The sequence below is a fragment of the Entelurus aequoreus genome, linkage group LG15, assembly GCF_033978785.1.
Source record: "Entelurus aequoreus isolate RoL-2023_Sb linkage group LG15, RoL_Eaeq_v1.1, whole genome shotgun sequence".
NCBI lineage: Eukaryota > Metazoa > Chordata > Actinopteri > Syngnathiformes > Syngnathidae > Entelurus > Entelurus aequoreus.
The window spans coordinates 46776550-46801804 of record NC_084745.1 but is presented as its reverse complement, the minus strand read 5'-3'; the positions used below and the strand labels follow the sequence as shown (position 1 = coordinate 46801804).

Below are 25255 nucleotides of genomic sequence, written 5' to 3'. Positions count from 1 at the left end.
CTTTTAGAGAGTAGAGTGCACAACAAGGAGAGAGAGTTGTTGGTTTCTTATGTGGGTTTATTGTTAGGCAGTTTCATTAACGTCCTCCCAGCGCGGTAACAACACACAACAACAGTCACGTTTAGTCTACCGTAAAGCAGTTCGTCTGCCATAAACAGCAATGTTGTGACACTCTTAAACAGGACAATACTGCCACCTACTGGATAGCCTGCAGAACACTGAAATTCAAGTATGTCTTTTATTTATATGTATAATAAAATAAAATACAATTAAAAAATATATATATAGCTAGAATTTACTGAAAGTCAAGTATTTCATACATATATATATATATATATATACATATATATATACATATATATATATATATATATATATATATATGTATATATATATATGAAATATTTGATTTGGTGAATTCTAGCTGTAAATATACTCTCCTCTTAACCACGCCCTTAGCCACGCCCCAACCACGCCCCCCCGACATATACGCATTATTATTCACCTTTAATATACAAAACCCAAAACCAGTGAAGTTGGCACGTTGTGTAAATCATAAATAAAAACAGAATACAATGATTTGCAAATCCTTTTCAACCTATATTCAATTGAATAGACTGCAAAGACAAGATACTTAACGTTCGAACTGGAAAACCTTGTTATCTTTTGCAAATATTTGCTCATTTGGAATTTGATGCCTGCAACGTGTTTCAAAAAAGCTGGCACAAGTGGCAAAAAAGACTGATAAAGTTGAGGAATGCTCATCAAACACTTACTTGGAACATCCCACAGGTGAACAGGCTAATTGGGAACAGGTGGGTGCCATGATTGGGCATAAAAAGCAGCTTCCATGAAATGCTCAGTCATTCACAAACAAGGATGGGGCGAGGGTCACCACTTTGTGAACAAATGCGTTAGCAAATTGTCCAACAGTTTAAGAACAACATTTCTCAACCAGCTATTGCAAGGAATTTAGGGATTTCACCATCTACGTTCCGTAATATCATCAAAAGTTCAGAGAATCTGGAGAAATCACTGCACGTAAGCGGTGATATTATGGACATCAGTGTGTGAAGGGTATCACCACATGGGCTCAGGAACACTTCAGAAAACCACTGTCAGTAACCACAGTTGGTCGCTACATCTGTAAGTAAGGATGATGTTCGAAAACCAGTTCTCCCGATGGTTCGATAAGAAAAGAACCGATTCCATGGATTCGAATCCCTTTTTGAGAAACGGTTCCCGTTATCAAAGCCACTATAGTAAAGAAAAATATTTGGTTCTTTATTCAAATCCCTGGGAACGAATCCCGTGTCACAGGAAATGTCCTGTGGCACGTCACAGGAAATGATGTAGCTCAGTCATTCGGCGGCAGATACAGAAGCAGCAACAACAATGGACCGGAAAAAATGCTCCAAGGCATGGCTTCACTTTACTAAGAAATACGACGAGGAAACGGCTATCTGCAATTATTGCCAGGCTTCGCTTTCCTGTAAGGGGAGCAGTACAACAAACATGATGAAACATGTTCAGGCCGTACATGACCTGAAGGTTGGAGAAACGTGTCGTGGAGAAGCAGCGACAGAGATGACGAAGCACGCCCCTCTTCCTCTGCTTCAACCTGCAGTCACAGTGATAGTGCCGGTGAGTAACTAACGTTAACTGTTGCCGGTTCGTTTCCATATCTGCTTACTTGTAGCCTTTAGGCTAAAATAACGGTACCTCTTATGTCAACCAGGACTGCAGTAATGTTAGCTAGACTAACGTTACCTAAGCATAGTCAGTGGCTAACGGTAACGTTAGCCTTTTTGTATGTGTCTGATAACGTTAACGGTATCTTGTAGCCTACACCGCTCCAGAGTTTGCACGTCTGTCTAATAAATAATACAAATGAATGCAGGATTTTCCCTACATGCATTTTTCTTAGGTGGCCCAATTAAAGGGGCACTAACAGTCAATATTTATTTATTTTATTTTATTTTTTTCTTAAAAAATATAAGTGAAGGCTGCCAAAAGTGAGTTTTTGTTAAACCAAGTATTGTGTGGTTTTTTCCCATGTACAACAACCTAACTGGATTCGATAAGAGAATCGATAAGAGAATCGATAAGGAATCGGTTCGATAAGAGGATTCGATAATGGCATCGAAATCGATAATTTCTTAACAAACATCATCCCTATCTGTAAGTGCAAGTTAAAACTCTACTATAAAAAGTAGAGATGTCCGATAATATCGGACTGCCGATATTATCGGCCGATAAATGCTTTAAAATGTAATATCGGAAATTATCGGTATCAGTTTCATAAAGTCAAATTTATGACTTTTTAAAACGCCGCTGTGTACACAGACGTAGGGAGAAGTACAGAGCGCCAATAAACCTTAAAAGGCACTGCCTTTGCGTGCCGGCCCAGTCACATAATATACGTATACGGCTTTTCACACACACAAGTGAATGCAAAGCATACTTGGTCAACAGCCATACAGGTCACACTGAGGGTCGCCGTATAAACAACTTTAACACTGTTACAAATATGCGCCACACTGTGAACCCACACCAAACAAGAATGACAAACACATTTCGGGAGAACATCCGCACCGTAACACAACATAAACACAACAGAACAAATACCCAGAACCCCTTGCAGCACTAACTCTTCCGGGACGCTACAATATACACCCCCCAATAACCCCTCCCACCTCAACCTCCTCATGCTCTCTCAGGGAGAGCATGTCCCAAATTCCGAGCTGCTGTTTTGAGGCATGTTAAAAAAAAAAAAAGCACTTTGTGACTTCAATAATAAATATGGCAGTGCCATGTTGGCATTTTTTTTCCCATAACTTGAGTTGATTTATTTTGGAAAACCTTGTTACATTGTTTGATGCATCCAGCGGGGCATCACAACAAAATTAGGCATAATAATGTGTTAATTCCACGACTGTATATATCGGTATCGGTTGATATCGGAATCGGTAATTAACAGTTGGACAATATCGGAATATCGGATATCGGCAAAAAAGCCATTATCGGACATCTCTAATAAAAAGCGAAAGCCATTTTTTAACAACACCCAGAAATGCCGCCGGCTTCGCTGGGCCTGAGCTCATCTAAGATGGACTGATGCTTCTGTGGTCTGACGAGTCCACATTTGTCCTCCGGAACAAAGAGAAAAATAACCATTAAATTCCAATGATTATTTCCTTAGCTACCTTCCTAAATAAATATTTTTATTTTCTTCTACCATAAATGCACTTCTAAATGTTCTGTTCTTTTCATTTGTGAAGCAAGTGAAACGTATCCTCATTAAAATTGTTGCTACGTTTTTATTGAATAGTATCCGTCACTAGGTTTGAAGAACAGGGGGGGGGGGGGGCGCTTAGTCCCCAGGAGGTTCCTGTGATGGGTGAATTTGCAAAAACGTTTAGCTTTCTGGCACTGTATGAGAATGACACAACAAACACTAAATGGTTGAAAGTGGAAGTGGAAGAAAGCTTCAGTCATCTTCAGTAAGCATGAGATGGCCCTAACACATAAAGACAGTGTTGTTGCATGGAAAAGCTAGCAGGCAACTTGCAAACAAGGAAAGGTTGCACAGATGGTAGCAGTGTAAACCAACTTGCACATCTCTACAGAGTTGACCTAAAAACAGAGGAGGTTCTGCTGGAAAGACTCTTTCTTGCCTGGTTTTGATGTCCACCCAAAGATATTGTCAGGTTCAAACATGGATGACATCTATTAAACAAGACAAGAAGCAAAGAATTAAACAGAGACAGAATTAAATTTGGCTCAATTTGAGGAGAGACGCATGCAACCGTGCGTCGGTTGAGGTGGGCGGGGTTGGGGAGGGGGGTGGGGGGTTGGGGGGTTGGTGGTAACAGGGGTGTATAATGTAGCCCGGAAGAGTTAGGGCTGCATGGGATTCTGGGTATTTGTTCTGTTGTGTTACGGTGCGGATGTTCTCCCGAAATGTGTTTGTCATTCTTGTTTGGTGTGGGTTCACAGTGTGGCGCATATTTGTAACAGTGTTAAAGTTGTTTTATACGGCCACCGTCAGTGTGACCTGTATGGCTGTTGACCAAGTATGCCTTGCTGTCACTTACGTGTGCAAGCAGAAGCTGCATACAACATGTAACTGGGCTGGCACGCTGTTTGTACAGGTTGTAGAGCAGTGTTTTTCAACCACTGTGCCACGGCACACTAGTGTGAGATTTTGTAATTTCACCTAATTGGGTTAAAAATATTTTTTGCAAACCAGTAGTAATAATCCGTAAATGTGCCGTTGTTGAGTGTCTGTACTGTCTAGAGCTCGGCAGAGTAACCGTGTAATACTCTTCCATACTAGTAGGAGGCAGCAGGTAGCTAATTGCTTTGTAGATGTCGGGAACGACGACAATGGTTTGCAGGTAAAAAGGTGTCTAATGCTTAAAGGCGAGTGCCGCTAAGAAAAGGCATTGAAGCTTAGGGAAGGCTATGTAAAACTAAAACTGAACTGGCTGCAAAGTAAACAAAAACAGAATGCTGGAGGACAGCAAAGACTTACAGCGTGTGGAGCAAACGGCGTCCACAAAGTACAATCAACAACAAAATAGGAGCGTAAGACAAGAACTCAAACACTACACACAGGAAAACACCAAAAAACTCAAAATAAGTCACGGCGCGATGTGACAGGTCGTGACAGTACACCTACTTTGAGACAAGAGCTTTTTGTTTGAGATTGATTGATTGAGACTTTTATTAGTAGGTTGCACAGTGAAGTACATATTCCGTACAATTGACCACTAAATGGTAACACCCGAATAAGTTGTTCAACTTGTTTAAGTCGGGGTCCACTTAAATTGATTCATGATACAGATATATACTATCATCATAATACAGTCATCACACAAGATAATCACATTGAATTATTTACATTAATTACAATCCGGGGTGTGGGGGGCGGGGGTAGGTTTGGTTGTTATCATCAGTCATCAACAATTGAGAACAGAGAAATGGATATTGGAACAGTGTAGGTCTGACTTGGTAGGATATGGACAGCAAGTAGTGGACATAGAGAGAGAGAGAGAGAGATCAGAAGGCATAAGAAAAAGTATCTGCATTTGATTGTTTACATTTGATTATTAACAATCCGGGGAGGGTGTTAGTTTAGGGTTGTAGTTGCCTGGAGGTGAACTTTTATTGCGGTTTTGAAGGAGGATAGAGATGCCCTTTCTTTTATACCTGTTGGGAGCGCATTCCACATTGATGTGGCATAGAAAGAGAATGAGTTAAGACCTTTGTTAGTTCGGAATCTGGGTTTAACGCTATAGTGGTGCATGCTTGGTTATGGTTTGAATTCATATCAAACAATTGCGAGAACGACTTTTTATTGTCAATATGGACGGCGTGGCGAAGTTGGTAGAGTGGCCGTGCCAGCAATCGGAAGGTTGCTGGTTACTGGGGTTCAATCCCCACCTTCTACCATCCTAGTCACGTCCGTTGTGTCCTTGGGCAAGACACTTCACCCTTGCTCCTGATGGCTGCTGGTTAGCGCCTTGCATGGCAGCTCCCGCCATCAGTGTGTGAATGTGTGTGTGAATGGGTGAATGTGGAAATAGTGTCAAAGCGCTTTGAGTACCTTGAAGGTAGAAAAGCGCTATACAAGTATAACCCATTTATCATTTATCATTTATAATATCGGCTGCTGAGTTTAATGTTTTAATGTTTTCTGCTGGTGGCGTGCCTCAGAATTTTTTCACCGGGAAAAAATGTGCCTGGGCTCAGAAAAGGTTGAAAAACACTGTTGTAGAGGACGTTACTTGCTGTGCCATCATGGCACGCCCTTATTATTGTTGTTAGGGTGAAAATCAGAAGACATTCGAGAGAATATTTGACCTGGAATTCGGGAGTCTCCCGGAAAAATCGGAAGGGTTGGCATGTATGACGCTGTCAAGCGCCATTCATATAAAACTCGCCGCACTAACATTACATTTTCATATTAAGGTGCGGGTCACGTGTCTGAGACCCCTGGTTTATACATAGCACAAAGCAAAAAAAAAATTTGAATGCAGTGTTATTTAATTTTAAATTTCAAAAGAGTTTTGTGGCTCCCATTGTTTTCTTTAATTTGTGAAACTGGTCAAAATGGCTCTTTGAGTGGTAAAGGTTGTCGACTCCTGCTTTAGGTGGTACTGCATCAACAAGCGACATGAGTGTGTAAAGGATATCACCAGATGGTCTCAGGAACACTTCAGAAAACCACTGTCAGTAACTACAGTTTGTCGCTACATCTGTAAGTGCAAGTTAAAACTCTACTATGCAAAGCGAAAGCCATTTATCAACAACACCCAGAAACGCTGCCAGCTTCGCTGGGCCCGAGCTCATCTAAGATGGACTGATGCAAAGTGGAAAAGTGGATTGTTATAAGCGCAAAGTTGAAAAGCCAGCATCTGTGATGGTATGGGGGTGTATTAGTGCCCAAGACATGGGTAACTTACACATCTGTGAAGGCACCATTAATGCTGAAAGGTACATACAGGTTGCCATTCAAGCAACATTATCATGGACGCCCCTGCTTATTTCAGCAAGACAATGCCAAGCCACGCGTTACATCAACGTGGCTTCATAGTAAAAGAGTGCGGGTACTAGACTGGCCTGCCTGTAGTCCAGACCTGTCTCCCATTGAAAATGTGTGGTGCATTATGAAGCCTAAAATTTCTCATAGTCATTCACACCGACGTCCCACTGGGGAGAGTTTTCCTTGCCCTTATGTGGGCTCTGTACCGCGGATGTCGTTGTGGCTTGTGCAGCCCTTTGAGACACTTGTGATTTAGGGCTATATGAATAAACATTGATTGATTGATAAAATAGCACAACGGAGACCCCCGGACTGTTGAACAACTTAAGCTGTACATCAAGCAAGAATGGGAAAGAATTCCACCTGAAAAGCTTCAAAAATGTGTCTCCTCAGTTCTCAAACATTTACTGAGTGTTGTTAAAAGGAAAGGCCATGTAACACAGTGGTGAACATGCCCCTGTGACAACTTTTTTGCGACGTGTTGCTGCCATTAAATTCTAAGTTAATGATTATTTGCAAAAAAACAATTAAGTTTCTCAGTTGGAACATTAATATCTTGTCTTTGCAGTCTATTCAATTGAATATAAGTTGAAAATGATTTGCAAATCATTGTATTCTGTTTTTATTTTCCATTTACACAACGTGCCAACTTCACTGGTTTTGGGTTTTGTACAAACCCCGTTTCCATATGAGTTGGGAAATTGTGTTAGATGTAAATATAAACAGAATACAATGATTTGCAAATCCTTTTCAACCCATATTCAGTTGAATGCACTACAAAGACAAGATATTTGATGTTCAAACTCATAAACTTTTTTTTTTTTTTGCAAATAATTAACTTAGAATTTCATGGCTGCAACACGTCGCAAAGTAGTTGGGAAAGGGCATGTTCACCACTGTGTTACATGGCCTTTCCTTTTAACAACACTCAGTAAACATTTGGGAACTGAGGAGACACATTTTTGAAGCTTCTCAGGTGGAATTATTTCCCATTCTTGCTTGATGTACAGCTTAAGTTGTTCAACAGTCCGGGGGTCTCCGTTGTGGTATTTTAGGCTTCATAATGCGCCACACATTTTCAATGGGAGACAGGTCTGGACTACAGGCAGGCCAGTCTAGTACCCACACTCTTTTACTATGAAGCCACGTTGATGTAACACGTGGCTTGGCATTGTCTTGCTGAAATAAGCAGGGGCGTCCATGGCAACGTTGCTTGGATGGCAACATATGTTGCTCCAAAACCTGTATGTACCTTTCAGCATTAATGGCGCCTTCACAGATGTGTAAGTTACCCATGTCTTGGGCACTAATACACCCCCATACCATCACAGATGCTGGCTTTTCAACTTTGCGCCTATAACAATCCGGATGGTTCTTTTCCTCGTTGGTCCGGAGGACACAACGTCCACAGTTTCCAAAAACAATTTGAAATGTGGACTCGTCAGACCACAGAACACTTTTCCACTTTGTATCAGTCCATCTTAGATGAGCTCAGGCCCAGCGAAGCGGACAGCGTTTCTGGGTGTTGTTGATAAACGGTTTTCGCCTTGCATAGGAGAGTTTTAACTTGCACTTACAGATGTAGCGACCAACTGTAGTTACTGACAGTGGGTTTATGAAGTGTTCCTGAGCCCATGTGGTGATATCCTTTACACACTGATGTCGCTTGTTGATGCAGTACAGCCTGAGGGATCTTAGCTGCTTACGTGCAGTGATTTCTCCAGATTCTCTGAACCCTTTGATGATATTACGGATCGTAGATGGTGAAATCCCTAAATTCCTTGCAATAGCTGGTTGAGAAAGGTTTTTCTTAAACTGTTCAACAATTTGCTCACGCATTTGTTGACAAAGTGGTGACCCTCGCCCCATCCTTGTTTGTGAAAGACTGAGCATTTCATGGAATCTACTTTTATACCCAATCATGGCACCCACCTGTTCCCAATTAGCCTGTTCACCTGTGGTATGTTCCAAATAAGTGTTTGATGAGCATTCCTCAACTTTATCAGTATTTATTGCCACCTTTCCCAACTTCTTTGTCACGTGTTGCTGGCATCAAATTCTAAAGTTAATGATTATTTGCACAAATGTTTATCAGTTTGAACATCAAATATGTTGTCTTTGTAGCATATTCAACTGAATATGGGTTGAAAATGATTTGCAAATCATTGTATTCCGTTTATATTTACATCTAACACAATTTCCCAACTCATATGGAAAGGGGTTTTGTATGTTCCATTGAAAGTCACAAAGTTGTGCCATCATCACGGGATCACATTGCATTGAAAAACGGGATTTATTGTCGGTTTTCTTTAAATGGCGGTTCTTTGTTATTGTGCTGTGACTTTGTTTATTAAAACGCACTAAAGTTCCCGCCCTGAAGAGAGAGCAGGGGCTTTTGCAAGAGCGTGCAGGACAAACTCGGTGTGTTTTGCATGCAAGTTGCAGCGCTCAGCAAAGCCCGAACAAAAGCAAAGAAGTCCCCCTCGAGCCGCGACAAAAGACGAGGTCGACGATTAATCGGCGGCGTGCGTCTGCTCGCTTGTTTTGCGTTTGCGTGTCTGACAATGAGCTGTGTCGATCTGTCACGGCGCTTCTCTCGTGGCGCTAATTGTGGACTCTGCCGCAGGTGAAGGAGGACGCTCAGCGGCCTCAGATGGTGTTCACCGTGCGCCACGCCACCGTCACCTTCCAGACGGACGGCGACACGTGGCGCGAGCAGAAGGAGAAGAAGGCGGCGCTCATGGTGGGCATCCTGATCGGCGTCTTCGTGCTCTGCTGGATCCCGTTCTTCATCACCGAGCTCATCGTCCCGCTCTGCTCCTGCGACATCCCGCCCATCTGGAAGAGCATCTTCCTGTGGCTGGGCTACTCCAACTCCTTCTTCAACCCGCTCATCTACACCGCCTTCAACAAGAACTACAACAACGCCCTGAGGAACCTCTTCTCCAGGCAGCGCTGACTGACAACTGGATCTTCCTCCCGTGCACAAACTCCCAGCAGGGGGTCGTCTTCGAAGAGGGCCAGTAAATGAGTTCCTCAAGGAGACGTGCGTTCCGACTCCCCTGCTCATCATCCGCATGCGTGCAGCTGCCGGGGGAAATGATTGCAAACATTTTTCGAAGGAAGTGGGCGAGTGTTTAAAAGGACGGAACGAATTGAAGCGGCAAACTACTGAGGGAGTCGTTAGTGTACCAGCTAATGTTGGTTATGTGTACAGCATCAGGGTCGAGACGGAGTCTGACTGGTGCAACAGATGGCTGACAAAATGAAGGAAACTCAAAGCTTAAAACTGAACAAAGGCTGTTGAAATTCACTACAACCCACTGTCAAAAAGGTACGGTGTTCGAATCCTCGACCAATCTTAAAGGGGAGGTGCATTTTTATTTTTTTTCCAATTTTGCCTACCGTTCACGATCCTTAAGAGCAACAAGAACACATGTGGTTTTTATTATTTTGCACTAGGGCTGGGCCGATAATATGATAGTACAGGCCAAAAGTTTGGACACACCTTCTCATTTCAATGCGTTTTGTAGATCAGGGGTCCCCCAAACTTTTTGACCCGGGGGCCGCATTGGGTTAAAAAAAATTTTGCCAGGGGCTGGGCTATTATTTATTTATATATATATATATATATATATATATTCAAAAATGATTCCCGGACATGGCCACTGCTGCTGCTCACTGCTCCCCTCACCTCCCAGGGGGTGATGAGTCAAATGCAGAGAATAATTTCGCCACACCGAGTGTGTGTGTGACAATCATTGGTGTATGTGTATATATATATATATATATGTATATATATATATATATATATATATTTTTTTTATTTTATTTTTTTTTTAATATATATATATATATATATATATATATATATATATAATACTTATATATATACACACATATATATACACACATACATGTGTGTATATATGTAAATATATACACTACCGTTCAAAAGTTTGGGGTCACCCAGACAATTTTGTGGAATAGCCTTCATTTCTAAGAACAAGAATAGACTGTCGAGTTTCAGATGAAAGTTCTCTTTTTCTGGCCATTTTGAGCGTTTAATTGACCCCACAAATGTGATGCTCCAGAAACTCAATCTGCTCAAAGGAAGGTCAGTTTTGTAGCTTCTGTAACGAGCTAAACTGTTTTCAGATGTGTGAACATGATTGCACAAGGGTTTTCTAATCATCAATTAGCCTTCTGAGCCAATGAGCAAACACATTGTACCATTAGAATACTGGAGTGATAGTTGCTGGAAATGGGCCTCTATACACCTATGTAGATATTGCACCAAAAACCAGACATTTGCAGCTAGAATAGTCATTTACCACATTAGCAATGTATAGAGTGTATTTCTTTAAAGTTAAGACTAGTTTAAAGTTATCTTCATTGAAAAGTACAGTGCTTTTCCTTAAAAAATAAGGACATTTCAATGTGACCCCAAACTTTTGAACGGTAGTACATATATATATATATATATATATATATATATATATACATATATATATATATATATATATATATACATATATATATATATGTATATGTATATATATATACATATATACATACTGTATATATATATACATATATATATATATATATATATATATATATATATACATACTGTATATATATATACATACATACATACACATATATATATACATATATATACACATACATACATACACATATATACACATACATACATACACATATATATATATACACACATACATACATACACACATATATATACACATACATACATACACACATATATATACACATATATACATATATATACACATATATACATATATATATATATATATGTATGCGTACATACATACATACATACATACATATACATATATACATACATATGTATGTATAGTCGAGGTTACTGTGGTTTATCCGTTATACAGTGCTCAGTACAGGTGGAAAAGCGGAATATACGTAAACTCCCCTGAAGAGCAGGGAAACCTGCGAAACAGGCTTGTAGGAATGAAATAGCCGCTATGTTTTTTCCTGACCTAACGTATATTTAATAGATGTATTTATTTTTTGCCGTAGTTTGGGGACCACTGCTGTAGATTGTCACTGAAGGCATCTAAACTACGACACCTGTGAAGTGAGAACCATTTGAGGTGACTACCTCTTGAAGCTCATCGAGAGAATGCCAAGAGTGTGCAAAGCAGTAATCAGCGAAAATGGGTGGCTATTTTGAAGAAACTAGAATATAAAACATGTTTTCAGTTATTTCACCTTTTATTGTTAAGTACATAACTCCACATGTGTTCATTCATAGTTTTGATGCCTTCAGTGACAATCTACAATGTAAATAGTCAAGAAAATAAAGAAAACGCATTGAATGAGAAGGTGTGTCCAAACTTTTGGCCAGTACTGTATTTTTCTACTTTTTGGTCGGAAGTAACCAGAAATTATGAAGCAAGACTCGTTTAATGAAGTCACTCGCGCTTTGGGAAAACAGGAAACAGGAAGTGTCACTGAGCAATGTGAGGGACACGCTAACAGCCAATCACGTAACAGTATCAACTACACCTTTCCTGCTGTTCAGCTCCCAGTACCAGACCGTAGTCAAGGATCGCAGGGGAGACGTTCCCTCCAGGATCAGTTTTCCTCGGGAGTAACACCATTCACTTTACCCAACAATGGGTCTGCTAAGCTCCGCTTTCGGGTCGGAATGACGAGGCCACCGATTCGCGAAAATTTGGTCTCTTTATTCTTATTTCTACAGGACTCAACTGTTGCGCCATCTTTCTGTCTTGCTGTGAATTCTCTGCATGGAGTGAGTAAAGAAACTGTGATATCTTGATATATCAACTCAACAGAAACTTGTCTTTAGTTTTGTTGGTTTTAATGCAAACGTGCGGCAACATCCTGAGACTTCCAATGTGTCCATTTAATTATTTGTATCCTAAACTCCTGTGTAGTGTTCAATAACGTATACACCATTACCATCTAGGTCAGAGGTCGGCAACCCAAAACGGTGAAAGAGCCATATTGGAACAAAAATACAAAAAACTAATCTGTCTGTCCGTATATAAGTGTTATATGAAGTCATTGGACCCACCAGCTACAGAAGTTAGCTCTCCAATCAGCTAAACAGACTCAATAACTTCATTTTTGTTCCTTGGTGAAATTACTGAGGAATTTGTGAATACTAACAAAGCCCCTCGTAAGCCTGTTAGCGTATTAGCTCACGCTAACGACGCTCACTCGATTACGATAGCACGTACAAATGTGCATGAAAACACTCCTAAGACATCACACATGGGACAGTTTAGTACGTATAAACCGTTCTCGTTACATTGTAAAACTTACAAACGTTGCTTGGAGTGATGAATGAAGAATGAATACGATTAGAAATGCTACGGCCAGAAGACGGAACGGCACGTCCACTTCCGGTTCAAAGCACTAAATGGAAGGACACCGCAGCACCTGTCCAAAAGATGGCGCAATAGGACAAACACACCTTTTCAATGATTTTGCTCGTCTTGTTTTTTAACGATTTGCATTAAAAAGTGAAAAAAAATCAGACCGTTTTATAAGCCGCAGGGTTCAGAGTGTAGGAAAAAAGAAGCAGAATTTACGGTAATGTAACACCGCCATCATGTGTTTTTGTCTGATTATAATTGTGATCAAATGTAATTATTCAATGATCTTGAAAATGTCCAAGTACCAGTAGAGTGGAAAAACAAGTTGACTTTATATGCTTAATTGTGGTTCATTGTATCCAATTGTATTTACAATCCGCAAAGTTCGTGAAAATACTGTCTAAACATCACAAAATGCTACAAATTTAGTCAGCCAATTCGGATAATCCGCTCCGACTACTTTCGGCTATTTCCGATGATTGACATCACTGAAGGAACACTTCCGCACTCTGACCATGTTATCAGATCAGTCATACTGGAAATACGCAAACATTTGAAAGACATTTGCTGTTTATCATTCTTAATACCTATATAGGGCATAAACACATATGTTTTTCTTTTTTTATGCATTCCAAGCCGTAAATGAATAAATACAAAGCAGGCTAACTATGGGGGCTCTCTATTTTGCCCACAAAACTCTCTAAATAACTTTCCAAAACCCACAAACGATACTCTATTTACTTCCCGTGACCTGAATATTAACCAAATATTAGTAATGTTATTATAAGCGCTAACACACATGAAGTATTTTTACCATTGATAACCGAGAGCCAAGTCTACTATTTTGATCGCATCTATTTACTTGCAAACTTTGTAAGTATTTCAGTGTCAAACATCAGATCTCATTGTGTCCCTGTGGAGGGGGGGCGTGGCCTGTGGGCCTGCCGTTGAGCGGGGTGTGCCAGGGCCCGGCTTTGAAACACAGCTAACAGGTGATTAGATTGCCCAGCTGGGGCTTGTTATCTAATCACCTGTCGCCTTTATTAGCAGCAGCCGGACAGAGACACGTTGTTGGGAGTTGGAGTTGCTGGTGAGCAGACGCATGGACACACACACACACTGGACAGACACGCTTGAGAGACTGGAAAGTCGCAGAGCAGGGTGCTGTTGCTGTGTGTGAGCGAAATAAAACAATTGTCAAACCTGACTACCGGGCTTACAAGAGGATCTGTCGTGATCAGGGGAACCCACGGGAGGGCAACACCCACAGTCCCATTGGGTTGAGTTTTGTCTTGCCCTGATGTGGGATCTGAGCCGAGGATGTCGTTGTGGCTTGTGCAGCCCTTTGAGACGCTTGTGATTAAGGGCTATATAAATGAACTTGGATTGATTGATTGATACATATGATAATACTTTCAATATAGAGGCAACTTGTTTTTCCACTCTACTGGTACTTTAAGTATCAGTATCAGTATCGGTATAGCTATTTGTGCCCCTGTAAATACAGTACTTGGTATTGGATCGATACTCAAATTTGTAGTATCACCCAAAACTAAAGTATCAAAGTGTGCCAAGTCGACCAGGGGGCATGAAAACAGCGTACAAAAGGACAAACTACCTACCGGTGAAGTTTTGCTTTATTGTTTGGTGCAGAAAAGCAAGCCCAAATAAGCAACCACACATTCAATAATAAACCCCAAAAAAACTAAAACCAGTGACTCACAAACTCTGCAGCTGGACCGAGGGTCAGACAGGATGCACGTTAGTCGCACCATGGGGGGGAAAGTGCCGCTAAAGGAAACGTATAACTAATTTGTTATTATCGCGCCAAGTTTGACAGCCCTAATACAGGTCTATTACTGTAAGTATAAAAGAAGGTATCGGATTGGTATCAGCAGATTAATAACACTGCAGTATCAGTATTTGCTTTGCATATGAAAACGTTGTCCGGAGACATCACCACTTTCTAATTATCTTGCATATGAAAGTTGGGTAACACTTTAGTATAGGAAACATTTTCTAGGTGACAAAGACTTAATTTAGAGTTATTTGGACACTAGGGGAACATATTGTAAGTAACAAAGACTTAAGAGTTATTTGGACACTAGGGGAACATATTCTAAGTAAAAAAGACTTAATTTAGAGTTATTTGGACACTAGAGGAACATATTCTAAGTAACAAACACTTAATTTAGAGTTATTTGGACACTAGGGGAACATATTCGAAGTAAAAAATACTTAATTTAGAGATATTTGGACCCTAGAGGAACATATTCTAAGTAACAAAGACTTAATTTAGAGTTATTTGGACCCTAGGGGAACATAATTTAAGTAAAAAAAGACTTAATTTAGAGTTATTTGGACACTAGGGGAACATATTCTAAGTAACAAAGACTTAATTTAGAGTTATTTGGACACTAGGGGAACATATTCTAAGTAACAGACTTAATTTAGAGTTATTTGGACACTAGGGGAACATATTCTAAGTAACAAAGACTTAATTTAGAGTTATTTGGACACCAGGGGAACATATTCTAAGTAACAAAGACTTAATTTAGAGTTATTTGGACACTAGGGGAACATATTCGAAGTAAAAAAGACTTAATTTAGAGTTATTTGGACACTAGGGGAACATATTTGAAGTAAAAAATACTTAATTTAGAGTTATTTGGACACTAGAGGAACATATTGTAAGTAACAAAGGCTTAATTTAGAGTTATTTGGACACTAGGGGAACATATTCGAAGTAAAAAAAAGACTTAATTTAGAGTTATTTGGACACCAAGGGAACATATTTTAAGCAACAAAGACTTAATTTAGAGTTATTTGGACCCTAGGGGAACATAATTTAAGTAAAAAAGACTTAATTTAGAGTTATTTGGACACTAGGGGAACATATTCTAAGTAACAAGGACTTAATTTAGAGTTATTTGGACACTAGGGGAACATATTGTAAGTAACAAAGACTTCATTTAGAGTTATTTGGACACTAGGGGAACATATTCTAAGTAACAAAGACTTAATTTAGAGTTATTTGGACACTAGGGGAACATATTCTAAGTAACAAAGACTTAATTTAGAGTTATTTGGACACTAGGGGAACATATTCGAAGTAAAAAAGACTTAATTTAGAGTTATTTGGACACTAGGGGAACATATTTGAAGTAAAAAATACTTAATTTAGAGTTATTTGGACACTAGAGGAACATATTGTAAGTAACAAAGGCTTAATTTAGAGTTATTTGGACACTAGGGGAACATATTCGAAGTAAAAAAAAAAGACTTAATTTAGAGTTATTTGGACACCAAGGGAACATATTCTAAGCAACAAATACTTAATTTAGAGTTATTTGGACACTAGGGGAATATATTTTAAGTAACAAATACTTAATTTAGAGTTATTTGGACACTAGGGGAACATATTGTAAGTAACAAAAACTTAATTTAGAGTTATTGGACACTAGGGCAGCATATTGTAAGTAACAAAGACTTAATTTAGAGTTATTTGGACACTAGGAGAACATATTCGAAGTAAAAAAGACTTAATTTAGAGTTATTTGGACACTAGAGGAACATATTGTAAGTAACAAAGGCTTAATTTAGAGTTATTTGGACACTAGGGGAACATATTCAAAGTAAAAAAAGACTTAATTTAGAGTTATTTGGACACTAGGGGAACGTATGATAAGCAACAAGGACTTAATTTAGAGTTATTTGGACACTAGGTGAACATATTGGAAGTAACAAAGACTTAATTTATAGTTATTTGGACACTAGGGGAATATATTCTAAGCAACAAAGACTTAATTTATAGTTATTTGGACACTAGGGGAACATATTGGAAGTAACAAAGACTTAATTTAGAGTTATTTGGACACTAGGGGAACATATTCTAAGTAACAAAGACTTAATTTGGAGTTATTTGGACACTAGGGGAACATATTCTAAGTAACAAATACTTAATTTAGAGTTATTTTGACACTAGGGGAACATATTCTAAGTAACAAATACTTAATTTAGAGTTATTTGGACACTAGGAGAACATATTCTAAGTAGCAAAGACTTAATTTAGTTATTTGGACACTAGGGGAACATATTCTAAGTAACAAAGACTTAATTTAGGGTTATGGTTGTTGTATAATAAGGCCATTCAGAATAAGGCATTAATAAGTACTTAACAATGACTAATTAAGAGCCAATATGTTACTAATTTGCATGTTAATAAGCAACTAATTAATGGTGAATATGTTCCCCATACTAAAGTGTTACCGAAAGTTGTTTCTTTCCTTCACTTTGTCGCCTGTCTGTTTTCCCCAAGAGACTCACATTATACCCTAATTTCAACCTCAGCTAATTAACCAAACTGCATTACATAATTTATTTTGTGGAGAATCTCTGGAGTTTCCTGGAGAACAAAAATAATTTCTGAGGTGGCATGTGTTCAGGCTGGCAGTGCTGGTGTACAGCACTCCTGCATACATCAGCATGGAATTGAAAGACGTTATGTTTGCAATCGCAAACAGCTTGAGGTATGGCATTGAATTTAAAGAAAAATAAAATACAGAAACATTGTTGAATGAAGAAGTTGCTGCAAAAATCCTGCATGAGTTGATTAGGAAGTAAAAAGACCACTTTATTCACAAAATATGTTTGTGTCTTTTTTGGCTTGATATTGTTTACTTTTATTAAGTGCGTCAAACTAGAAATGGGACTTTTAGTTCATCGCCGTGGTAACAGTGCAAACCAGGGATGTAACGATGTGAAAAAAAAATTTGTGACCAAAAAGTGATAATTTGTCACAATCATTTTAGTAGGACCCCAATGCGGAGGAAAAAATAAACCAGAAAAACAGGTAACACTTTAGTATGGGGAACATATTCACCATTAATTAGCTGCTTATTAACATGCAAATTAGTAACATATTGGCTCTTAATTAATCATTATTAAGTACTTATTTATGCCTTATTCTGCATGGCTTTATTATACAACCAGCCTAACCCTAATCCTAACCCCAACCCCAACCCCAACCCTAACCCTAACCCTCTAACCCTAACCAAATAACTCTAAATGAAGTCTTTGTTACTTAGAATATGCTCCCCTAGTGTCCAAATAACTCTAAATTAAGTCTTTGTTAATTACAATATGTTCTCCAAGTGTCCAAATAACTGTAAATTAAGTCTTTGTTACTTATATGTTCCCCTAGTGTCCAAATAACTCTAAATTAAGTCTTTGTTACTTACAATATGTTCCCATAGTGTCCAATTAACTCTAAATTAAGTCTTTGTTACTTACAATATGTTCCCCTAGTGTCAAAATAACTCTAAATTAAGTCTTTGTTACTTAGAATATGTTCCCCTAGTAGGGTTGTGAACGATAAACCGTTGCGACCGAGTATTCGATTCAACAAGTGAGCGATTAGATTGCATCGGTAGCAGACTCCTCAATCAATGTGAATAATTTTTATTTATAAATAGTTGATTTATATAGGCTAGTAAGGTAAAGTTTTGTACCTGACAAGTTTCGGCTACCTTGCTTCTGCAGCCTTCCTCAGAGGTGTCACGTGATGTTAGTGTGACGTCATCTGTGACGTGTTATATGGATTGTTCCATCCCACCTGAGGTGGTGGGATGGCGGTGTCCCCTGGTGTGCGTCGGGGGTAGGGCGGGGCGCCCCCTGTCGTCCGGATGTCCACCAAACGGCCGGGGGCGGCCCTGCAGGACTGTGTCCCAGGTGTGGGATAGTTGGTAGGCTCCCTCGTCCCTGTTGACAGTCTTTGGGGCCCGCTTCCTGATTTCAACCGCCTCTTTGATCCACCGATGGAATTTGTTGCTTTCCATTCTAATTACCTTGGCTGCCTCCCAGTTCATTAGATGGTTTTCCCTCTTGCAGTGGTCTGAAATGGCTGATTTCAGATTTTCCTGCGTTGCTTTCATTCTCGTTGCACGGGTGAGCGTTCCAGATGTTTCCTTTTCACATTCTTTCTGGTGTTCCTTTTTTCGTGTGCTGAACTGTCGACCTGTCTCTCCTATGTATGTTTTATTGCATGTTAGGCAAGGGATCTCATATATCACATCACACTTTTTCTCAGGGGGGATCTCATCCTTAGGGTGTACTAGGATTTGGCGAAGCTTGATGTGCGGCTTCACTGGTGTGCTGATGTGGTGTTTCCTCATCGCTCGCTGTATGCGTTCTGTGACACCCCTGACGTATGGGAGGGTGACCATGCCCAGGTTCTCAGGCCTAGAACCTTTCTTCTTTTTTTCCTCCTTGTTGTTCCTTTGGACCTCTCGTTTGCCTTTGTTTATGGCCCAGTTTGGGTAGTTGCAGGCTTTGAGCGCCTGTTTTATATGGTCCTCCTCCTTTTCTCTGTCATGGTTGTCTGTGATCACCTTGGTGCGATCATATAGGGTGCGGACTACTGACAATTTGTGTGCTGTGGGGTGCTCTGATGTCCATAGTAAATATTGATCTGTGTGTGTGGGTTTTCTGTATATTGTTATCTTGATGCTTCCATCCTCAGTGTGCTTGATTTTCATGTCCAGGAACGCGATGGATCTGTGCTCTTCCTCTTCATGAGTAAACTTTATGTTTCCCGTCTCATCTATGGTGTTTAAGTGGTCTGTGAGTCTTTGTGTGTGGCCGGTCTTAATTTTCTCCAGGATGTCGTCCACATAGCGCCTCCAGAGGGACAGTCTACATCCTTCGGGAGCGGTGGCTATGGCTTTGGCCTCCAGGTCCTCCATGAAGAAACCACTCATGATGGCTGAGAGGGGGTCCCCCATGGCAAAACCCTCCTTCTGTCTGTATATGGTCCCTCTGAACAGGAAATATGTAGACTTGGCTACGAATGATAACAACTGGACTGTGTCTTCAACTGTTAGGTTTGTTCGTTTCCGGAGTGTTGAATCTGCTTTCAGGCGGTTCTGTACTATGTTTATTGTGACGTCCACTGGTGTTTTTGTGAATAGGGAGACTACGTCGTGAGATATGAGTATCTCGTCTGATTCTACTTTTACAGTGCTTAATTCTTGTGCCAGCTGCTTTGCGTTTTTGCAGTGTTGCTTCGTCTGGCCTAGGAGAGGTTTTATTATCTCGACTAGGGCTTTCGAAAGGTTGTATGTAACTGAGCCTATACTGTCAACAATTGGGCGGAGTGGAACGTCTTTTTTATGTATTTTGGGGGTGCCGTATATTCTAGGGGTGATACTGGCTGTCGGTACTAAAAAACTGTAGTTGTCCTTGTCTATTTTTCCCTCGTCCACTAATGGTTTTAGTAGAGTCTTCAGTTTTTTCTTTTTGTCTTCTGTCGGGTCCTTTTTTACAACTTCATATGTGTCTTTATCCTCCAGCATAGCTATCATTTGGTTTTCATATTGTTTTGTGTCCATAATGACTGTTGTCCTTCCTTTATCTGCAGGTAGTATTTTGATGGTTTTGTCTTTGGCTATTGACTGTATAGCTTTCCATTCTTCCCTACTGGTGTTTTTGTGTGTTATTTTGGCAGTCTTCAGTATCCCTGCTACCTCGTTGCGCAAACCCGCTTTGTCGCCTTGATTTGTTAATTTATGACATGCTATCTCTGTTGCTACGATGAATTCTTCGTATGGGATGTTTATTGGGGTTGTGGCAAAGTTAAGACCGCGAGACAACACCTTGTTTTCCGTTACTGTTAATTTGCGTTGTGAAAGGTTACATACCCATTTTTCTCTTTTTTCTGTGTGTTCCTCCTCCTTTTTCGCTGAGGTTAGCTTCTCAAGTTTTCTGATGTGACGGTATTTTGTTGTCTTGAATTCCTTCTCGTGCTCACGTTGTAGGTGTTCATTCATTATTCGTTCGGTTTCCGTGTCCAGGGGGAAACGTTGTTTAAATCCACTCCTTTTTTCGGTTAACTGCTCTTCTATGTTGTTGATCTTATTCACCGTGCATCGTATTCTTTCTCTCACCAAGGCATTCCGTGCTTTTCTTACAATTCGTTCCGCGTTCATCGTCGGAATTGGGTTTTTGATCCCCAAGCTTGTTGGAACAACTCTTTCATCTCGGCAACGTAATGTGAATCTCAGGTGGTTGCGGAAGCGGGCCAGTTTGTGTTCCAGTTGTTCCAAACAACGGAATTCTTTGACACTGCACTGTCCATGACTTATACGTAATATGTTAAAGAGGTTCATTTAGCCTACTAATGTGTATTTATAAATAGTTGATTTATATAGGCTAGTAAGGTAAAGTTTTGTACGGAACAATCCATATAACACGTCACAGATGACGTCACACTAACATCACGTGACACCTCTGAGGAAGGCTGCAGAAGCAAGGTAGCCGAAACTTGTCAGGTACAAAACTTTACCTTACTAGCCTATATAAATCAACTATTTATAAATACACATTAGTAGGCTAAATGAACCTCTTTAACATACAATGTGAATAATCCATGAATTCCTAGCTGAATCGGTTATAGAGTCATGGATCGGTTATTGCGAGACTTTGCATGGGTTGGCTAGATTACAATATGCGTCAGCGTCTCTAAAACAACGCGAGAGCTGAAGCTACTAACCAAACGCGGTAGCCGCCTAGCTGGTATTAGCACGAGTGATAAACAAGAGACAACACGAAAAATTATTGTGGAGGAGAACGAAAGCGTCAGTCTGACCGAAGGTGATAATGGAATGAGAAAGATTTTCAACGCATCGGGGAGACAGAAATCCAAAGTGTGGAAAGTTTTTGGGTTTTATAAGAAGGAAGGGAAGCTCGACAGAAGCCATGCTATTTGTAAATGGTGTTCCTGACGGACCATGATGCTGAGCGGACGTTCACAAGCATAACAGCAGAAGCTACATCCCTGCATAACAAGGTAAATCCCCCAACACAAAATCATTTACTCAACACAAATTACATATTACAATGCATTCTCAAGTCTACTGTCATTAGATTTATTCTGACTGCTGTTACTGTCTGTTTGTTGTTTTGTGTTTGTCTTCTATATTTTATTTCTAGGCAACAGGGGATCCAGTCCAGAGAGGTCCACTGCAGACAAATCCATGTCAGACTGAACCTGCCCTTGGAGATCTGGGGCCGTACTTATCAAGCTTCTTAGAATTACTCCTAAGAAGTCTGTTAAGAGTTGACTTAAGAGTAAATAAATTCTTCGCTGAAAGCTGCACTTAAAAGTTAGTTATCAAGCGTCTTACTCACACTTTCAGCGAAGTGTAGGACTGAATCTTAAGTGTCACACTCAGAGCTGAATTACGACATTACTATGTGCCGTAAACGGAATTTTAGGTGACGTCATTTCTGTGTCCATAGAAATGACCAATCACGGAAGGGAATCCGTTGTCTAAGAATAAAGAAATATCTTGTAAATATTTAAGTGGACAATGGGAGTGTATATTTTGACAATAAACTACAAAATAATACAAAACAAACTAGTCCCCGCCGGCACTCACGCTACCGCTCCCTCTCTTCTCTCGCCCACACACTCACTGACGTCACTCACCTCACGGCCACACACATACGCAACTGTCATAACATTTTCTTTCCAATTCATTAATTAGGCAACTAATTTGAAACTGGTGTGGGTGGCTCTATATATACTAGCCCACTGCAGACACATGCAGAAATCAAGAAGGAATCGAAAAGTATTAAATCTGTGACCAAAATAATATCCGCTCTGTCTAAACGATACCGTTTGATCAGCTGCTCGTCATCAAAAAAAAACAAACATTGTTCCGTTCCCTGAACGTTCGCGCACGTCTCTCTCGCCTCAGTGCCATCCCCTGCTGGCAACTCCTAACCACTTAAGACACCTCTGAAGGTCTCTTAAATATCGTGGAGAGTAGGAGTGATTCTTAGACTTAAGAACGTTGATAAAAAGCTTTTATTCTTAAGTTTGAGAGTAGGACTAAATTTCGCAAATTCTCAGGACTTAAGTGTAAAATGGCACTCTAAGAAGCTTGATAAGTACGGCCCCTGGACATCAGCATTGATGCACCCCAGAACCAAGAAGAGCCAGATGGTTTGTGTATTCTATAACTTGTGATCAAGAAAGAGTTAAACTTATGCTGCAGCTATAAAATATTAGCATACAACAACAACACATTCAATATTATGAGAGAATCGGCATGTAAATAAAAACATTTTAATAATGATGATGATGATGATAATACAACTTTTACAAATGTGCACAAAAATGTGATTAATTCTGAACATCAGGTGACAATAGATGAAATGGTAAAGTCAGGTACAAAAAAAGCACCACTGAGGCATGGCAAACAAAGCCTGTAATATACGGTAATTGTTTTCTATTTCAGATGATGACCCTCCTGTCAAAAAGAAGAGAATGTCAGCGTTGGACCAGCTGTTGGGAAAAGACTTTGAAGTGAGGATGGCAGCTACATCTGTAAGAGACAAGGCCAGTGAAGAAGTCAAGAGGTACAGAGAGCGTGATCCGTTGCCCCTGCAAAAAGAGCAGCAGGACTTGCCACTGCTGTCATCTCTCGCTAAAAGATACCTCTGCATCCCGGCCACCAGTGTGGCATCTGAACGTGTGTTCAGTACTGCGGGAGACATTGTTTCCACAAAACGTAGTCTGCTCAAACATGAGCATGTGGATCAGTTGATTTTCCTTAAAAAAAATCTGCCCTCCAAAAAAACAGGACAGTGATGATGAAAATGCACAGGCATATTGTAAGTGAACTACTGCTTTTTGACCTGGGAAACGGTACCTCACCCACAGTAGTTTGATTTTTCTTTTTACTTATGTATTTATTTTCTCTATTCTTCTACACGAGGCACTTGTCACTGTGCTCATTATTGCCACATTTTGAGATGTGTTATAGGTGTGTAACTTGTTTACATTGTAATGTTGCACCTTTGTTACCTACCTCTAGTGTTCAAAACACTATATGCTCAGGTTGAAATATTGAATCTTTGTTACCTACCTCTAGTGTTCAAAATTATGCTCAGGCTGAAATATTGCACTTTGTTGTTACTATTCTGTGCTACTTTTACCTCTGGAGTTCCCATTCTACAATTCAGCCAGACTTTTTTTGGTCCATGTCTAAAAATAAATACATTGACATGTGATTTTGTTGTTCTGTTTTTTTTTGCCAGTGCCATAAAGCCACGATGCTTGGGGATTTGGAGTCTTGAATATTAACCGTCAAATCGAATCGTATCGTTCGGAATCGAATCCAATCGAATCGGTCTGTAATAAAAGGATATCGTTTTTTAATCGAATCGTAACCTGTGTATCTAGATGCATATCGAATCGTTTATCAGAGAGAGATGTGCAACCCTATCCCCTAGTGTCCAAATAACTCTAAATTAAGTCTTTGTTACTTAGAATATGTTCCCCTATTGTCCAAATAACTCTAAATTAAGTCTTTGTTACTTAGAATATGTTCCCCTAGTGTCCAAATAACTCTAAATTAAGTCTTTGTTACTTACAATATGTTCCCCTAGTGTCCAAATAACTCTAAATTAAGTCTTTGTTACTTAGAATATGTTCCCCTAGTGTCCAAATAACTCTAAATTCAGTCTTTGTTACTTACAATATGTTCCCCTAGTGTCCAAATAACTCTAAATTAAGTCTTTGTTACTTAGAATATGTTCCCCTAGTGTCCAAATAACTCTAAATGAAGTCTTTGTTACTTACAATATGTTCCCCTAGTGTCCAAATAACTCTAAATTAAGTCCTTGTTACTTAGAATATGTTCCCCTAGTGTCCAAATAACTCTAAATTAAGTCTTTGTTACTTACAATATGTTCCTCTAGTGTCCAAATAAATCTAAATTAAGTCTTTGTTACTTAGAATATGTTCCCCTAGTGTCCAAATAACTCTAAATGAAGTCCTTGTTACTTAGAATATGTTCCCTTAGTGTCCAAATAACTCTAAATTAAGTCTTTGTTACTTAGAATATGTTCCCCTAGTGTCCAAATAACTCTAAATTAAGTTTTTGTTACTTATTATATGTTCCCATAGTGTCCAAATAACTCTAAATTAAGTCTTTGTTACTTATATGTTCCCCTAGTGTCCAAATAACTCTAAATTAAGTCTTTGTTACTTGTTATATGTTCCCATAGTGTCCAAATAACTCTAAATTAAGTCCGCAAGTAAACTCTGTGCTTTACCTTGAAGGGGTTGGAATGTGGGAGTATAGCATACTCCCTTTTTACCTTATCAGTATTAGAACAATGAGGCTGTATTCCTTTCTGGGCAGGGTGGGGGCTGTTTTCGTATTCAATAAGTTGTCTCTTCCCGTTTGATTTTCAGACCGCTTCTAGATGCCGCTATTAACGGACT

At 39.6% G+C, this 25255-nt stretch overlaps 1 protein-coding gene across 1 annotated transcript in view; it reads left to right on the top strand.

Moving 5' to 3' along the window:
* Window positions 1-10120, top strand: part of htr5ab (5-hydroxytryptamine (serotonin) receptor 5A, genome duplicate b) — a 43305-nt gene extending 33185 nt beyond the window's left edge. Inside the window, exon 3 of the mRNA XM_062021641.1 lies at window positions 9177-10120. Coding sequence (XP_061877625.1) covers window positions 9177-9509 — 333 coding nt within the window. The 3' untranslated portion in view covers window positions 9510-10120. The remainder of the gene's footprint in view (window positions 1-9176) is intronic.
* The last annotated feature ends 15135 nt before the right edge of the window (window positions 10121-25255 follow it).